Genomic DNA, 19,088 nt, shown 5'->3' with positions numbered 1-19,088 from the left:
GATTGCCTGCCAGCTAAGCACACATACGCTGACGGGCACACGTAGACAAACGTATACACAGAGACAAAGACATACAATCACATAAACTCAGGCCTATTTACTGACCTTAACCAGAGTTACAGGCACGTACTGTCTGAGTGTCGATACTTATTTGTGTCTTATATGTGCTACAGCAGAGAACTCTCAGTTCTCGCCCCTCCCGCTTTTCTTTTCTCTCTTTTTTAAAGAGCTGGGGATCTCTAGACAGAGCGCACTGTCTGTATCTATATCTCTTGTTTGTGAATAGAGAAGCTATTCAACTCCCTTTGGCCATCCCTTTTAAATCCCACTTCAAAGTTGAATCATATTATAGCAACAAACGCAATTACACAGTCATAGGTTTCTCCAGTGAAATGAAAACCCCAACTTCACCCTGCATCAGGAAGTTATTACTATTCATCCCAGCCGAAGCCTAGAGAGTGGGCTACTCTCAAACAATGTGGGTGATAGTGTGATCTCGCCCTCTGGATTGGGAGCAAAAGGAGGTCGGTGTTGTCGCTGATGAATTTGTCGAGTCAGCATGGGGCTAATTGCCATCGGAGGCGACGCAGGAATGAGCCGGGCGAGGGCGACGTGATTAGAGAGTATTCGAAAAGCTCGCCACTGTCTCTTCCACTTCCTCCGGGCCCATGAAAGCTTCATAAGAGATAGGCGTTATGTCAGGGGGAATGTGGGCGAACCAAATGGGAACAAACTGCTCTTCAATTAACTGTTGTGTCTTCATACCGTCTCCCTTCTAACTGCTGTTGCTTTCTATTACTCTCAGTTTTGCTTCCCCCTCAGCTCTTTATTCTTTTCCTTTTCACCGCGTCCTATTCTTTCCAAACATGTCTTTTACGCTGTTGCCCTCTCCTCTTTATTTCTATTCTTACGGGCTTACGCAGACAAACTAGATACACAACAGCAGAATATCAATTGCTTATTCACAAAAAGTGGCCTAAATTGTAATTATGTAAATACAAATCATCAATCTCTGTATTTTGCTCTGTGTCGGCTTAAGTCTTTACTAATCTGTGTCACTCCCCCAACCCCTCCCTCCCTGTCTCTCCCTTTCACTTTCCGCCATCGCCCCCTCAGACTCTACAGATGGGGATCCAGCATTTTTCAGGCCTGTTTGTGCTGCTGTGCATGGGGGTGGGTGGAGCCTTGCTGACCTTGGCAGGTGAACACACCTTCTATCACCTGGTTATCCCTCGCCTGCGACGCACGCAAACGCTGCAGTACTGGCTGCACACCAGCCAGGTGAGTAAGAGCCCACTGCACGGGTACACGCACACACTCTCACACACAGTCACAGGCAAAAAAAAAGAAAACTAATCATCACATTACTCACATGTGTGTGAGCACACATATGAGAGCAGTCACACTGACTCACACACACCAGCACACTGCTGTCAGTGAGACCTCCTTACACCCTGGAGTTAACTCTTATCTTGCAGGTACCCTACGCCCTCTACTGTTGGACACTTATAATAACAGTCAAGAGGAGCACTAGTACAAACAACTTGAAGATGAATGCAGTGTTAAATGGTAAATGGATGGACCTGCACAGCGGCTCTTTAGTCTTCCGACCACTCGAAGCGCTTTTTACACTACCAGTCACATTTACCCATTCACACACACATTTACACACTGGTGAACAAGGCTACTGTACAAGGTACCCTGCACACTACACTCAAACAGATGGCACTGCCATCGGGAGCAATTTGGGGTTCAGTATTTTGCTCCAGGATACTTCGACATGGGGGCTGGAGGAGCTGGGGATCGGACCACTGATCTCTAGCCGCCATGTTATAGTCAAGACTACAACCTAAACCAATACCAAGTCATGACCAGGACCAGAATCTATCGAGACCGACACAAGACCAAGGCCTTGTTCAGACTGCCAGCCAAAATCTGATTTTTAGCCAATCTAGATTGGAACCAGATGGCTCTTATGAAGTCTGAACAGTCATAAGTGACATGAAATCCGATTTTTGCAAACCAGATTGAAACAACCTTTGGGAGGTAGTTTCAAATCGCATTTGGACAGATGTGTCTGAGTCTGAACAGCTCCTTCTAAGACTTCACACAGTACATGCTAGATGACGCCTCCGCTCCGACATTGTTGCCACAGCAACCTGTCAGATTGGTCAATAATGTGGCCCAGTCTGAACAGAGCCAAATCCGATTTGGACACTTGCTAAAAACAGTGTGGACAGTCAGCAGTCAAAAATCGGATTTGAGAAGGAATCAGATTTGAATCAGATTCGCCTGCAGTCTGAACGCAGCCCAAGATCAAACCAGTGCGAGTCCCACACTACATGACACAGTTACAATAAAATATGAAACATGCAAACCACAGGCACTCCTCTAACTGATCTGCAAGATCCACAGTTCCATGAAAACACCCACAGAAAACAAATGACGATTGGTCTTCATTCGCCTCTTTTATTTCCAGACTATATATATATGTGTGCAGACAAAGTCTTGTACACTGTCTAACTTGCAAAAGAAATACATTTACTTCAAGGTTTTGGTAACTAGACCCTCATCAGGCAAAACTCGTCACAGAAAAGTCGCAATAGATTTATATCTTTTGCAAATCAGTGTACAGGAGTTTGTCTGCAAAGTGTGTCCTGTTGGTCCCTCTCCTACGCACCTGTGTTGAAATACTGTAAAACTTCAATTAAACACCCAGCTCCTATCCCTTTTTTGACATTTTGACAAATAAACGCCTGTCTCAATTAGACGCCTGGTCTGGCTGCATAGCAGTTCATTTCTTTTAATGCGTTTTTCAGACGCATAAAAGCTGTTTGTTTGCTACCTCAAATTACGTGTCCATTCCTCGATTACCCTGTAAGTTATTCATATTCCTTTAGTCTGTAATGCTCCTCAGATCAGAAGAATCAAAAGGGTTTTTCATACAAAATGAATCCAAGTTGTGAGTTTTGTTTTAACAGGATAAAGTTGTGTCGGTGTGCCTGGTGCTGTAATCCTTCAGTGCTGTAACTCTTTCTCTAGATCAAATGAATGATTCATAATTGGTGTGTTATCTGAAGCCTAATTTTTAAACAAGTAATATTCATACTGGCTTAAATAAATCATTTGGTTGTATTTCCCAGCTTTGCCGAGCAACAGTTTTGTGTGACAGGAATTAAAGGGCTGTCCCAAATATAGGCCTGTTGATTCCAGTGTTTTAAGCAAATAATAGCCTGGGCTACTAATTGAAGTTTTACGGTAGATGTGTATTTACAGTATGTACAGTGTACCATGAGAAATGTCTTGATGAGACAATCAAAAAGCATTGCAGAGGTGAATTTTATGCATGAATCTTCCTTTGTTTTCTTTGAGCAACTATGGAGCTAAAATCAAATGAACTGTCTTTCATCAACACTCCTTCTTTGATAGGCAATTTAGTGATATCCCTGCAGCTGCGGTTTTGATCTGCCTTGAAATACAAGTCCTCTTTGTCTCAGACTTAGACAGAACCAAGTAAAATATACAGTCGTGTCCAAGACGAAACAGAGACCTTCAAAAAGTCGTTTCGTGACCTATACTGAGCTAAAGTGCAACACTGGGTAAATGTATTGCTAATTAACTACTAAAAAACTGTTGATTAGCTAGTTAATTACTTAATTGTGCTCTATAAAGTTACCTCAATATTTGAAATTGATTAGTTAATTAAGTAAAAAGTTATTAAACCGTTCCCATAGGCAGCACTTTATTAAATGGTTCATGACCAGCACACAATATGCATCTGTGCCTTTGTTTGTTTCGCTTTTTCCTCCTCTGAGACAGCTGATTTATCTTATTGTTCAAACTCTGTCTGCTCTGTCTATTGATTTCTACCCTGTGCAGAACAATTTTGAAATATATTTTATTGAACTTGCAATTCATATCTGTTATTTTGTGAAGAAGAGGATACAAAGAAAAGGAATAAAAGAGATCGGTAGAAGCTTTTTCTTTCTGAAGCACTGTTAGAGAGTTGGTGTGTTTATGACAACATACACCAAAGGAACCACAAATTGGAGATTTAAAGGTCATATTTTGTTTTTTATGGAAGTCTAGCCATTACCAAATGAGGTGCCTGTGGCGATATTTTTGAGTGAATAATGGATATCAAGACTGCTCGCATTTGTTTGCTGCATCTCTCTAAAAGGGCAACCACTCCCGGGCAGCCTTTAGCATTCATCACAAACCTCACCGTTATCTGAGAGGATGACATCTGAGTTGGTCCCTCAAGATAATCCTACCCAGAGTGAAAGTCTCCCTTTCCCTTGGATATCTTAAGACGTTTATAAATCAGGAGGAATTAAAGCAGAGTCGTACTTTACAACTTAAGAGGCTGGTTTGGAGATTTTTTCTTCCAGTCTAACTAAAGCACTTTGGTACCTAAATCAAAATGAGCTCAAGCAACTGATACCTTAACCTCTGTTAAAATTTTAAGCGCTGTCTCTCACTGAATTTACAATCACTTAATTAAATTATTCAGAGGAGCACCACAGCAGGATTTGTGAAGAATGGCTGTCACAGATGTTCTGCACAACTGGGTAGAATAATGTCTCTTTGAAATTCCAAGTCATTATTCCCCTTGATTTATTTCAGAGCTGATGAAGTGACAACAAATTTCACATTACAAAGCCAACCCTGTCTCCCAGAAATTACTTTTGTCCATCACTAAATTGCATTCGCGATCACGCTGTGGTGACAACATAATCACTGCTTGGATTATGTTCAGAGACAATGTTTATTCAAGTTAACAAAACACTACATTTATGTGTCGCGCTGGATTCGCAGGGAGGTGTTCGGGTTGGATGGCGGACATACAAAGTGACTGTGACACCAGAATCATGGGTTCAGGTCTGGACTTCTACCTTGGATCAGGTTTAGGCAACAGAAGCACTTTGGTTAAGGTTAGGGAAAGAGCGTCTGCAGTGATGCGGGCGCTGTGCTGGACCTAATGGTGAAGAGGGAGCTGAGCTGGAAGGCAAAGCTTTCGATTTACTGGTCCATCTATATCGCAGCGCTCACCTATGGTCATGAGCCTCGGGGTAGTGACCGAAAGTATGAGGTCATGGATAAGGTGAGGAGCTCAGACATCCGGAGGGAGCTCGGAGTAGAGCCACTGCTCCATCGCGTCGAAAGGGGTCAGTTGAGGTGGTTCAGGCATCTGATCAGGATGCCTCCTGGGTGCCTCCTGTTAGATGTGTTCTAGGCATGTCCCACTGGTAGGAGGCCCCAGGGCAGACCCAGAACATGCTGGAGGGATTACATATCTCGTCTGGCCTGGGAACACCTTGGGGTCCCCCAGGAGGAGCTGGAAAGTGTTGCTGGGGAGAGGGATGTCTGGGGTGATTTGCTTGGCCTGCTGCCCCCGTGATCCAGCTTCGGATAGTCGGTTGAAAATGGATAGATGGATGGATAATAAAAAAATAATGTTGTAGTCAGTGTGTTGCAAGATGATTTTGGAACAAATCAGCGAACATTTTGCTGACACATTAAGTATCAACATTTTTGCAACTTGTGAGGTACGTTCATTAGCAACACTTCCTCATTACCTTAATAGAGAACGTAATTTGCTTGGCATTAAATTTTCCCCATTTCCAGCATTTGCTGTGTCAAATTAGTTGAATATGAACGTAATTTCTAGGAGACGGGGCTGTACGAATCAGCAGTTCTTATATTTTGTCTTTTTTCTCTTCTTTCAGAAAATCCACAGAGCCCTCCACACCACGTATGAGGATGTCGGGAAGGAGCTGACCGACCTCGACCAAAAGTAATGGAGTCACTAACTGACTTCATCTGCATTCACACGTTTTGGTGTCACCTTTCATTTGAAACATCCAGGATAATCAGTGGGCGATTTCAGAGGGGAATAGGGGGGGATAATGACTGACAGGCATCCTGCTTGTTAACCTGCCATCCTTCTCGATTGTCCATGGGTCTGGGTCTGGACCCAGATGCCGTCCTATCCCGACCCAGACCCATAACAGCTAAATGATTGAGAATTATTAAATTTTGACAGTGTTTCTATTTTAACCAATGCAGCATTTGTACCACTGGTTTAGTGACCAGGATACCCACAGACCAGTTGCATGAGTAGCATTAAATCATCTCATTTAATACTACTCAGCCAATAAAATCCAAGCATTTTGATGAGCATCGCAACTCGTGTGAGATTAGCACATGTGAGTAAGTCAGAGTGAAGCTATTTTACATGACATGATCTGAAGAGAGAAAAGTAGACAGGGAAATAGCAAGGTCCAGTGTGTAGGATTTAGAGGAATAAACTGGCAGAGATAGAACATAAGATTTATAACGATGTTTTCATTAGTTTCTAATCACCTGAAAATACAAATCATGTTTTCGTTACCTTAAGCCCAGTTCAGACCAAATATTAGCGACAAGACGAGTTGAACCAGCAAGCTACTTGCAACGCACCGCTCTGCAACATTCTAAAAACCTGCCGGTTCACACCAATGCAACTAGATGAGATGGTGTATCATCTCTATGCAACAACTCTCTGTACGTCTGTTCTGATTTGCAGCTTTTCAGGCTTATTTTGTGGCTGAATATAATTTGTAGCTTCTTAAAGTATGAATGAGGATAGTGATAGTGAGATACTGGCTACAGGTAAATTTGTTACCGTGATGAAACAGCAATAAACAAACAAAATAAGCATCACATGGACTGTATTCATGATAAATACGCCACAATGATATAAATAACCAGCACCAAATAATCAATCAATGAGAATGAGTGTGTGTGTGTGTGTGTGTGTGTGTGTGTGTGTGTGTGAGTGCGCATAAGCACACACAGCGAACAGCAGCAATGACCTCACCTGCACACTGTGAAACAGAGGGCTCGGCGGGGACAGAGCACCTGAGGCAGCAAGGGAACATGCCCTCTAATGTTATTTTGATTTGACCAGCAGACTTCACTACAAGCCGACTGGCTGCTAAAACAGGTGATATACTTTATGTTCTAAAACCAGCCACCAGTGATTTGACCAGTTGGGTTGCAGGTGACACTATCAGCCGGCTTAAATCGAGCTCAGATGGCCAGTTCACACCACTGCAACTTTTCTCTGCAACGTTCTAAAACAGTTTTGTCTTGTCATGAATCATTGGTCTGCACTGGGTTTCAGAATGAGACATTTATATCTACAAATGAAGAGGGTCCTCTTGGACGGAGCCGCCATGTTGTTCAACAGTTGTCCAGAATGGACAAACCAAACACTGGATCAAGATAGAGCCATTCACATTTTTGTGGCAGACACTGTGGTTTTCCTACATGTTTGGCACATGAGAGAAGTTTCAGTTGGTTGCAATCTGCAACCTCACCATTAGATGCCACTAAATCCTACACACTAGACCTTTAATTCAAGGATGGATAAACTTGCATGTTCATTCTTCCTACGGGCAGATTAAAACCAGTATGTCTGCTCATATCTTCCCATTTTTTGAGCAAACATACACGCTTCTAAGAATAAGCTAGTTCAAATGTGTCAATACTTTGTTAAGAATTTTTACATTTAAACAAGTTACACTATTTATATCTGGTAACAAGTTGTTTAAGAGTTTTCTAGAATCAAATGTCACAAAATCTGCCTCATTCTGTCTTCTTTCAAAGAAAAACCTCCTAATATACCAAAATTCTTAAAGAAATAGTTTCTTTCTTGTTGAAAGTTAGTTAGATTGCGTTGTCATGTTTGTACAGTAAATATACAGCCACCAGCCGGGTAACTTATCTTACCATAAAGACTGGGGGGAAACAGCTAGCTCTGTTGAAAGGTAATATAATCTGCCTACCAGCTCTGCTTAAGCTTTCTAATTAACACATTATATCTTGCTTGTTTAATCCGTTCTCAGCTGCTGACGTCTTAATATTTAGTGTACAGGCTGTTATCGACTTTCTCATCTACCTCTCTGCAAGACGGCCAATAAGCATATTTCCTAAAATGTCAAGAGTATTTTGTTGCAACAAGCCAATTTGTATTAGAGATAGATTGAAACAGCCACACTTGCAGATATTGTGCACTTGTATCACTTGATAGCAAAGCAGATTTTTTGGAGTGACAGCCTCGTGATAGACCTTAAACAGACATGACAGAACAGATATTCTTATCAACTCAAAGTAAGTGGTATTAACATCAAGTCTGATAGTGCTATATAGTCTGCACTTGATATAAAAAGTGTATACATCGATCAGCCAAAACAAAACCACAGACAGGTGAGGTGAGCAACATTGATCATCTTGTTACAATGCAATGTTCTGTTGGGAAACCTTGAGTTCTGATATCCATGTGTGTGCTCCACCCACCTAAACACCAGTGCAGACCAGGTACCCCCTCTTATGACAGCACTACTCCCCAGTCGCATTGGCCCCCAGCAGGACAATGCACCATGCCACACCACTAAAACTGCTCAGGAATGACCTGTGGAACATGACAGAGACCTCAAGGCATGACCTGGCCTCCAAATTCCCCAAATCCCAGTCTGATCAAACATCTGTGGGACATGCTGTTACCCCACCTCACAACCCACAGGACCCAAAAGATCTGAACCCAATGCATTGGTGCCAGACACTATAGGACACCCCCAGAGGTCCTGTGTCCATGCCTTCACAGGTCAGAGCCAAGTCTGTACCAAGGAGGACCCACCGTGGATCGGGGGGTAGCTCTGGGGTACCAGCACATCCCTCAAATGTTCGATCAGACTGGGATCTAGGGTATTTCGAGGCCAGGTCAACACCTTGAGCTCTTTGTCCCATTTCTCAGGTCATGCCTGAGCAGTTTTTGCCACTGCAATCGACAAGTGCTATTGTTCAGTGGGTGGAGCACATCAGGTATCATCCATATGAATGCCAAGACCCAAGGTTTCTCAGCAGAACATTGCACTGTAACAAGGTGATCAATGTTATTCACTTCACCCACCAGTGGTATTAATGTTTTGGCTGATCGGTGTATGTTGTGTTTGCTTTTAGGAAAATGTTTCCATGCATTCTGCTGTACAGTATATCTCACTGGATGTATACCCTTTGCTGTGATCTTCCTCTCTTTCACTAGCCCCTCCTCTTGTATCTCAGAGAACTGCACCCTACACAGGAAGCAGCATCACCCTCCTCCCCCCTCCCCTCCCACATCCCTTCCTGCTTCCACTACAGCTGGAGACACCTGTAACTCCTCACCGTCCCATGAGCCCAAGGAGAAACGTGTGCACTTTGACCTGGAGACCCTTCACAGCTACCGCCTGCGCACACACACCGCCTCGGTGCGAGGCAGGCCCGGTATGGTTGGCCGTCCCGGCCTCGGCTTAGGAGGGTGGGGGCTGGGCACCCTGGGGAGTCTTGCCTCCCCTCCACAGATTAGCCTCCATGCTAACGGGGGCCCTGTCTCTGCGCTGGCTTCCTCAGGCTTGATGCTGGCCCCCCTGGGGAGCCGGGCGGCTCAGACCAGCCTGTGGGAGGGGGAGCTCCAGGACCTGCAGGGGAAGATCGAGACCTTCCGCACCCAGCTGAGAGAGGCCCTGGCCAGGAGAGCGGAGATCCAGAGCAGCCTGGAGAGAGAGAGGAGCGGACTTGTACGCAGGGATACCAGCCTGGAGAGGGAAAGGCAGAGGATACAAACTATTAACACAGACAGAAGTAGCTCTACGCAGCCCAAACTCCCTGAGAGAGACAGGACCAGCCAACTGCAAACCCTGAACAATCAGCAGACAGGGAGGGCTAACCAATCAGGCGGTCCTGGGACTCTGGAGCACGGGGGCAGGAGCAGCCAGTTAAACACTGTTAACAGTTTGGACAGAGGGAGAGCCAACCAGTTACGCTCTGTTAATACATCGACGGGAGAAAGGACTGTCCAATCACGCACTTCCACCAGTTTGGAGCGAAGTCGAGTCGTCCAACCAGGTGCTGGAACCATAACTGTCCAGTCGCGGAACACTTCTAGCCTGGACAGACAGATGGCTAACCTATCACGCACTCTGAACACTTTGGAGAGGACAAAAGCCAACCAATCAAGTGTAAGCAGCAGTGGGACTTGATTGTCTTGATGAAGCTTCGCGGTGTGTAGGACTGCGGAATGAGTAGAGGAGCAAATTGGTGCTTGCATAGCCGTGGGAAGATTGTTGGAGTGGGTCAAGTTTAGGGGACGCTTGCTGAAAAACTGACAGTATATGTTAACTCACACCATTACTTACTGCAACCTAATAATTTTCACACTCAGAATTGTTTCCACACTCGCTTAAAATTCCAACTAAAAAACTTTAACTGCGATTCAAGGACTCGTAAAATGTCTACATTATCCATGAAATCATAAAAGAAGCAATGTAATCTTGTGGGAATGAAAGCCAATACGACTTCAGCAAGATCTCAGTATACTTCCAAGAACCAGATCAGAAAACTGGGATTAGCCATGGCAACATGGGTAATCTGACAATGCTAAAATCACTGTGCTAACTGAGGACACAAGTGGTTCAGGTGAGGAACCATCAGCCACAGCTGTCTGACAAACACAAATATCACCTGAATGAAAAAGAGGCCCATTACACTGGTGAAAGAGGCCTACAAGCACATAGAGACATCAGCGCCAAGAGCACAGAAGAATCAAATTTAGCCCAATGTGACAAAACAGCAAACGAATATAGAGATACAGATGCAAAAACCTATATATTTTAAATAATAATGTCCCTAAAATGTGAATGACAAAGGAAGGAAACTGTGAAGAGAGAGTGTTTAAGCCCCAAATCAATGCACCTAAAAATCCCATAAAGTAGAAAAAAGCCTTTTGTGTGTTGATGCCTTTTATCCTCGTGTGTATTGTCCCGCCATCAACACTACAACACTAATACCGCTGTCAAAAACGCATTTTTAGGATATTTTTATAGTAAAATCCCACCCTCGTAAAATGTGTCAAAACTAAAAAAGGTGTTTTGCAAACTGAGCCCTTCCCAAACAGACGCTTTGAGATGGTAATTTTCCCCTGTGATTTGATGGGTTCTGCATAAAAAGGGGATATTAAGGCAGGAAAGTGCACATTAATGGAAAACGGTTTGTTATGCTGTCTGTAGTGGAATGGATTCGAGCTATTTAGACCCAAATACACACCTCCAGGCCATTTTTTGGCTGCGAGGTTTAGTTAACTCACAGTACCGTGCCATTTAAATTGTTTTGTTCTCACTGTTACCTCGTGTCGTTATGGGAAAAACACAGAGTCACAAACAGTCTTTCATAAAGGGCAGCTCCAGTAGTCACGAGTGGTATAGCTCAGCTCGTGAAAACAGTAGTGTAATGTCTGCTGTGGCTCTGAAATTTGCCTCAGGTCTGAGAAAGTAACCCCTGCTGACACATAAAAACTTATACGACTTTCTATGAACTTTGTTCTTGAACATAAATGTGCTGTTCAGTTGGCTCAACCCTGCTCCACATCGAATCTGCAACCCTGGTTTTGCAAAAGTTGGAACACTGTGTAAAAGTTAATAAATCTATGCAGTGCAGTGATTTTTTTTTTTTTTTTTGGACATATTCAAACACAAAAAAATATACGCTCATTCTGAATTTGATGCCTGCAACACTTTCCAAAAAAGTTGGGTCAGGGGCATGTTTACGACTGTGTTACATCACCTTTCCTTTTAACAACCCTGAATAAGTGTTTGGGAACTGAGGACACTAGTTGTTGACGTTTTGAAAGTGAAGTTCTTTCACATTCGTACTTGATAAATGACTTCAGTTGCTCAGCAGTGCGATGTCTCAGTTGTCATATTTTGGGCGAAATACTGCGCCACTCTTTGTCAATGGGAGGGCGGTCACAATTGCAGGCAGGCCAGTCTAGTGCCCCCACTTTGAGGATGGAGTCATACTCGTGTGTCAGGTCTATGCAGAGCCTACACATGTAGCCGACACAAATGTGAGCATTTATACTTGTGTGGTGGTGTGTCTGTGTCTCTCTGCAGTTACACCTCCAAAACACTAGTCGGCAGCGGGATTTCTGTGAAATGCTGTAAAGTTTAGCTGAGTGAAAACTCACCCAAAACATATATTGAATGTGGCTTAATACCGACAATTTTGAACACAAGTGCACAAATCAGCTTCACTATAACTCACAGCATTCACAGACAAACATTTGTCTTTATCTGGACACATTTTCCTCACAAATACAACATGCTAATGTTTTTAGCACAAGCCTATGGCATTTTACATTGTATAAATTAGCGTAGTGGCTAGCTGACTTTTCCTCTACTCTCTATTCTCAGCATATGTTGCTCCAAAACCTGTATGTACCTTTCAGCATTCATGGTGCCTTCACACATGTGCAAGTTACCATGATGCCACGGGCACTAACACACCCCCATACCATCACAGATGCTAGCTTTTGAACTTTGTGCTAGTAACAATCTGGATGGTGCTTTTACTTTGTAGCCTGGAGGACACAACATCCAGGATTTCCAGTAGCAGTTGTCAGACCACGGCACACATTTCCACTTTGCGTCAGTGCTTTCACTTTGCATGGTAGAGTCTTAACTTGCATTTGGAGATGTAGCGTCAAATTGTGTTTAGCGACACTAGTTTCCAAAGTGTCCCTGAGCTTGTGCACTAATAGCGTTTATACATTGCCGATTTTTAATGTAGTGCCGTCTGGGAGGTCGAAGGTCACAGGTGTTTACTGTTGGTTTTCAGCCTTGCCCCTTATGTGAGAGGATTCTCTGATGATAGTGTGGATTGTAGATGGTGGGATCCCTAAATTCGTTGCATCTCTGCATTGAGAAACGTTGTTGGACTATTTGTCCACACAGTTTTCCCCAGAATCATAATCCTTGTTTGTGGACAACTCAGCCTTTCGAGAATGCCCCTTTCATTTCCAATCATGATAACAACCTGTCAACAGTTAACCAGTTTACCTGTGGAGTGTTCCAAACTGGTGTTTTATGAGCAATTCACAACTCTCCCAGTCTTTTGTTGCCCTTGTCCCAGGTGTTTTGGAACATGCTGCAGGCGTCAAATTCAGAATGAGTGTGTATTTACAAAAAAACAATAAAGTTAAATATCTTCTCTTTATTTTCGTTTTACACAGTGTTCCAACTTTTTCAAAGCTTGGTTGTAATAAAAAGATGCTATGGGGAAATGTATCCAGCATTTTTGGAGTGTGACACATACTAGAGACAAAAAGTCAGGACTTTACCCCAACTTTATGAAGTGCAATAATAATTCACTGCAGTACCCCTTTAATTGAAATCACAGCCCTTTCCTGTGTAATGAGTTTTTGGGTGGAAACACAGCTGACCCATTTCATTACTTGTAGTACTACATTAGCATTTAATGGGTCTATGAGTAGCTGCAGCAATACGGGTCAGAGATGCGGGTGCTATTTGGGTGTCAGTGCTCAAAACTGTTTCCATTTTCCAAAGTGCTGCAGTTAATGTCTGGGTGGCATAATTTCAAAGGTGGTGGTCTACATCTGCTTCAGACTGTTAGTAATAATTCAGCAGTCCAACACCATCTCTATACAACCCAATCATTAGAATAAATGTTGGCACTGTATGTCTCTGCAAACATGGATATGTAACAATTTTACATAATTATGTAGCTGATGTGTTGAAACCTTCCATTTGGACAGTGCTGTGGTTAACATGGCACAAAAAACACTTACGGTTAAATAAAGATCATGTTTTGGCTTGAATTACCAGGTTGTGGAGCCACAGTCACAGATGGGAATGCTGGATGTTTCACAAAAAAAAAAAAAAACACCCACACAATCCCTGTTGGAAATACTGCAAAGTCTCACTAAAAAGCACCCAGTTTTGGTGTCACAGTCACTGCTGCAAATGCATCAATGTCTCACTAAAAAGTACCATAATTGGTGCCCCAATTGCCACTGTAAATGGCATGACGTCTCGCTGAAAAGCACGGAGTTTTAGTGCCATATTCGCTGCTGGAAATGCAGCAATGTCTCACTAAAAACACTCCGTTTTGGTGCCACAATCGCTGCTGGAAATGGCATGATGTCTCGCTGAAAAGCATGCAAATTTGATGCCATATTCGCTGCTGGAAATGCAACAATGTCTCGCTAAGAACGCCCAGTTTTAGTGCCACAATCGCTGCTGTTAATGCAGCAATGTCTCACTAAAAACATCCAATTTTGCCGCCACAGTTGCCACTGTAAATGGCATGATGTCTCGCTGAAAAGCACGTAAATTTGATGCCATATTTGCTGCTGGAAATGCAGCAATGTCTCACTAAAAACACTCCGTTTTGGTGCCACAATCGCTGCTGGAAATGGCATGATGTCTCGCTGAAAAGCATGCAAATTTGATGCCATATTCGCTGCTGGAAATGCAACAATGTCTCGCTAAGAACACCCAGTTTTAGTGCCACAATCGCTGCTGTTAATGCAGCAACGTCTCACTAAAAAGTACCACAATTGGTGCCCCAATTGCCACTGTAAATGGCATGATGCCTCGCTGAAAAGCACGCAAATGTGGTGCCACAATCACTGCTGGAAATGCAGCAATGTCTCACTAAAAAGTACCCAATTTTGGTGCCACAATCACAGCTGCAAATGTCATGAAGTCTTGCTAAAAACACCAAGTTTTGGTGCCACAAGCGCTGCTGGCAATGTAGAAATGTCTTGTTAAAAAGCACCTAATTTTGGTGCCACAGTTGCTGCTGGAAATGGCATGATGTCTTGCTGAAAAGCATGCAAATTCCATGCCACAATCACTGCTGGAAATGGCACATCTTGCTAAAAACGCCCAATTTTGGTGCCACAATCACAGCTGCAAATGTCATGAAGTCTTGCTAAAAACACCAAGTTTTGGTGCCACAAGCGCTGCTGGCAATGTAGAAATGTCTTGCTAAAAAGCACCCAATTTTGGTGCCACAGTTGCCACTAGAATTGGCATGATGTCTTGCTGAAAAGCATGCAAATTCGGTGCCACAATCACTGCTGGAAATGGCACATCTCATTACAAACACCCAGTTTTTGTGCCACAGTCGCTGCTGGAAATGGCACATCTCACTAAAAGCGTCTGGTTTTGTTGTTTATTGGTCTCGAACAGCAGTCTGCAGCTCCGCAGCCATCTTGCCAAGGTGTCACACCAACCACCATCCCCTCCACCTCCCAATGACACAGCCAGCTCATATACATATAATCAGCACTACATCACTTTAGAAATGTTGATATGATTTGTATGAAACATCCAAATGTAACATATCTGTGGTTTGCAGACACATTCAATGCCAACATTTTCTTCTGGCGCCTGGGCTGGTTTATAGGAAGCCATGCAAAACTACAGAACGAAATTACAATCTCAAAGTCATTTAACCGAACATTTTAATCATCCGCCCTCCTCAGCTCAAACCAGTTGCATCTCTGCTTGGATTTGCAGCTCTTGCCAGTAAACAAGTGCCATCAATTTGGAATGAAATTGTTCACCATATTCATTACTGAAGCAAACTATCATGAGTCTGGCAACAATTTTGCGCTCACTGACTGTATTGCGCATGAATTCACACTGATTACAATTTGCTCCCTGCAGATCTGACTGAGCTCTGATGAGTGGGACCTCATGCTGTGTTTTTTAATCTATTAATCATTAAAAGAGATGTACACTTTTACACCATTTCCACTCTGATAAAGCATTATCTGTTTTGCTTTTCGACTAAAACAAAGTGAAATTCATGCCACATGTTTATGATGCAGAGAGACGGCTCTTCAGGGGCTGATTTTATTGGGACTCTCGTTCAGTTACTCACTCAACCACCAGAGGGAGCTGCATCCCTGCTTCCCGCGGCTATGGACAGTGGAGAGTTTATGGGCTGTGGTTTTATTCCAACAAAACCACTTAAATAAATGTGACAGATTGAAGCTGCATTTTGTGCTGCATGCAACAGCAGAGGACCTGGGGAAATAAGGCCTTTATGAAATCACTCCAGCACTATACAATGCGATGTCACCTAACAGTATTGTGATAATCAATCTTGTGCGAGTCTCTTAACACTTTAAACAGGTGTTGGGAGTTTCAGCGGCCCGCGGGTCTGAGACACAGACGCTGATGTTTCTGAGACAGACCTTTACGATGGTACTGATGTACATTTAAACGTTTCAAACTTTGCTGTGGTGTGAAGTGGTTGTGTTCACATGCCATGGTGTCTATGAGGAAAAAAATATATATTTTAGGTCTTTAACGAGAAAGAGCTTGTGGTACTGGATATTTAAACAAATACTTTTAAATTTACCCCTTATAAAAATTGTATCAGCATATATTATTAAATTTTATCATAATGATCATTCTCATGTTTTGAAATAAACATTTATATACTTATTTACTTGCGTTATCTCGTATTTTCAGTGTGAACTGCACATAGGGACGACAGCTTTGACCTGTGATAGTAACACTGTAAGTGAACACAGTGACACCTTGTCTAATTTGGCCTCCATCAAACCCATTTAAAACCCATTAATCCTCTAATGTCATTGCTTGTGTGTGTGACCATTAAACCAAATGTCGTTTTAATGATTTTTGCAGATAGACTTTCATCCAAAATTTTCAAGGCCACTTCACGTGAGTACAGAAACACACACATCTCCCACAAATGGCACTCAGACTCCAAAGCACTGATAGAGAATGTGTTGTTTGCACATATTAAAATGCAGTTTGCCTCAATGCGCCATTACAACCTCTCAGTTCATTAAGAGTGCAAAACAGAGCATCTGCCTTTAATTAGTAAGATGAACCAGGTGTGAAAGAGGCACAAGTGTTCTTAGAGGAACAGGATACCTTTTCCAAAATAAAGGAAACAATAGCCATAATTGAAAAGCAAGAAGACATGGAAATGTTGCAACCTGAGATGAATAAACAACAATACAATGACATGCAATAGCTTACAGATACAAAATGTGATTTTTTTTCTTGGTCCACATTCATGTCCTAAGGAAAACTGTACGAGACAGTAAAAGATCATATCCTTCATGTGTAATTTTTTTAAGCATTCTGATCATTTTATTCAGTATCTGATATTGCAATATTGTCCATATTTACATAGAAATCATGTAGCTGGGGTGCCCACTAGCTCACCTGGTAGAGCAGGCGCCCCATGTACAAAGGCCATGACCTTGCCACAGCAGCCGCGAGCTCGACTTCAACCCACAGCCCCTTGCTGTACGCTATCCCTGCTTTATCTCCCCGCTTCATGCTAACTGTCCTATTACATAAAGGCAAAAAACATCTAAAAATTATCTTTAAACAAAAAAACAATTAAAGGAAAAATAAATGTAGCGTAGATTTTAAAGGGATAGTGGGATTATATGAGTAACCTACTTATCCATAGTCAGTGTATTACCTACAGCAGATGTTGGGGAGCATGCTCCCAGTTTGAAGAAGCAGGCAGCAGAACTACCATAGAATCTAAGCAATGTGGACAGGGGCTGCAGCAAAAACATATTTTAGCCACCTAAATAAAAATCATATCAGTATAGCTGTATGCTATTTTTAGAACAGTGGTTCCCAACTGGTCCAGGCACAGGGTCCAGATTTGTCCTCAGTCATTAGTTCAAGTTCCAAAAAGTTTAATATATTCAGTGTCATACTTGTGTTTGGCCATGTCATCGAGCTAGTTTGCCGTCTCTGTCAAGTAGCTGTCTGTTATTCATTCACTCTACAGCAGGAAACAGCACTTCAAAGTAAAAGCTCTGTGCCGGATATTCGCTGCACTTCAAAATAAAGTGTGTTTTTTACAACCTTGACACGTTCGCGTGTGACCTGCTGTCCACACAGAATGGACCCAAGACCCACTTTTGGGCCACGACCCACCAGTTGGGAAACACTGATTTAGAATATTTTCACCGCTTTACCTTGCCGCAGACGGCCCGTTCAGATGGAAACGCTGTTATTGGCTTTAGTTGCACATCTATGCTCTCGTCAGAGCCACTAGACTCTATGAGAATAACTAATTTTAGCTCACTGAACACAAGAGTCGCAGGTCAACCGCTTCCTCAATCGGTAGTTTGCTTGTGTTTTTGTGTGACTTTGGTGAACTAACCCTCTAAAATGTAGAAGTCACACAATAACACACGAAACTAACCCATCGAGTCAGGAGTAAACCAGCAGCTCCTGTGTTCTGGGAGATAAAATTACTGTTTTCCTCAAAGGAGTCTGGTGGCTTTGAAGAGAGCAGAGACAATGGCTTCCGTAAAGTAAAAACAACAGTACGCTAAACATAGTATTCACTCAAATCAATACTGATTTTCTTTAGGTGGCTAACTTGTGTTTTGCAGCTGTCCCCGTCCACAGCAATACATTGCTTTGTTTATGTTGCTGTACTCTTCAATCTGGTGGCCCACTAACTGCCTGTAGGTATTACCTATAGGTAATGCACTGACTTTAGACAGGTACCTGATACAGCTCCACTTAAAAAAATCCAGACTGTTCCTTTAAGATGTTTTTCCCTTTGGACATGCCTCCCCACACTTGTTAACGCTAATTGCTTATCCAGTATAACAATGTGAAAATGTGCTCCTGCTCTGTTTCGCACTTGTGAGGATGAGAGGAGGAAGAGCTGCACAGTAATCGTACAGTAGCATGTCTACTAGAGTATTCCAAGAACACTGGGTGCACCATGCTAGTTGGGTCTCCACTAGTAAAATAAGCACTGAATCACTGGTGTATGAGCGATTTGTTGTTTACAAGCTCAAGGAAATGGCCAAAGTCTCTGCTCCACACACAGTGTTGCATGATTAAGGTGAAGCATTACTTTTAGTGAGGAAAATAATAAGTAACAGCCGTAAAGCTAAAGAAACTTTACAGACCTGTGACTACCTCCTGTAATTTTAGGTATAAAGATTTGAAGATGTGAACATTTTGACAAAATAGGACGATTCAATCAAACACTGCTGCACAGTGAAATGTAAGAGGTGCTGTTTTAAGATATGTCTCGATGAGTAAATCTGCCCCCATTATAACAAAGTGTTACCATGCAGCACTTAAGCAATTGATCTACGTGCGACTCGTGGATGATGACAGTGTTTATCTTGTCAGAGAACAGATAAAACTTGAATCTCTGTAAGCCCTTGA

General features: G+C 42.8%; 1 protein-coding gene across 2 annotated transcripts in view; it reads left to right on the top strand.

Moving 5' to 3' along the window:
* Positions 1 to 11,622, top strand: part of grin3ba (glutamate receptor, ionotropic, N-methyl-D-aspartate 3Ba) — a 134,355-nt gene extending 122,733 nt beyond the window's left edge. The window contains exons 10-12 of one of the 2 annotated variants that reach the window (XM_049597178.1): positions 1,117 to 1,281; positions 5,730 to 5,797; positions 9,089 to 11,622. In XM_049597178.1, coding sequence (XP_049453135.1) covers positions 1,117 to 1,281; positions 5,730 to 5,797; positions 9,089 to 10,064 — 1,209 coding nt within the window. In that variant the 3' untranslated portion in view covers positions 10,065 to 11,622. The remainder of the gene's footprint in view (positions 1 to 1,116; positions 1,282 to 5,729; positions 5,798 to 9,088) is intronic. The other variant, XM_049597180.1, reaches the window with a different exon arrangement.
* Positions 11,623 to 19,088: the final 7,466 nt, after the last annotated feature.

The sequence above is a fragment of the Epinephelus fuscoguttatus genome, linkage group LG14 (genome assembly GCF_011397635.1).
Source record: "Epinephelus fuscoguttatus linkage group LG14, E.fuscoguttatus.final_Chr_v1".
In the NCBI taxonomy this organism is placed as follows: Eukaryota; Metazoa; Chordata; class Actinopteri; order Perciformes; family Serranidae; genus Epinephelus; species Epinephelus fuscoguttatus.
The sequence above is the reverse complement of the archived record's forward strand: the minus strand, read 5'-3'. Positions and strand labels throughout refer to the sequence as shown.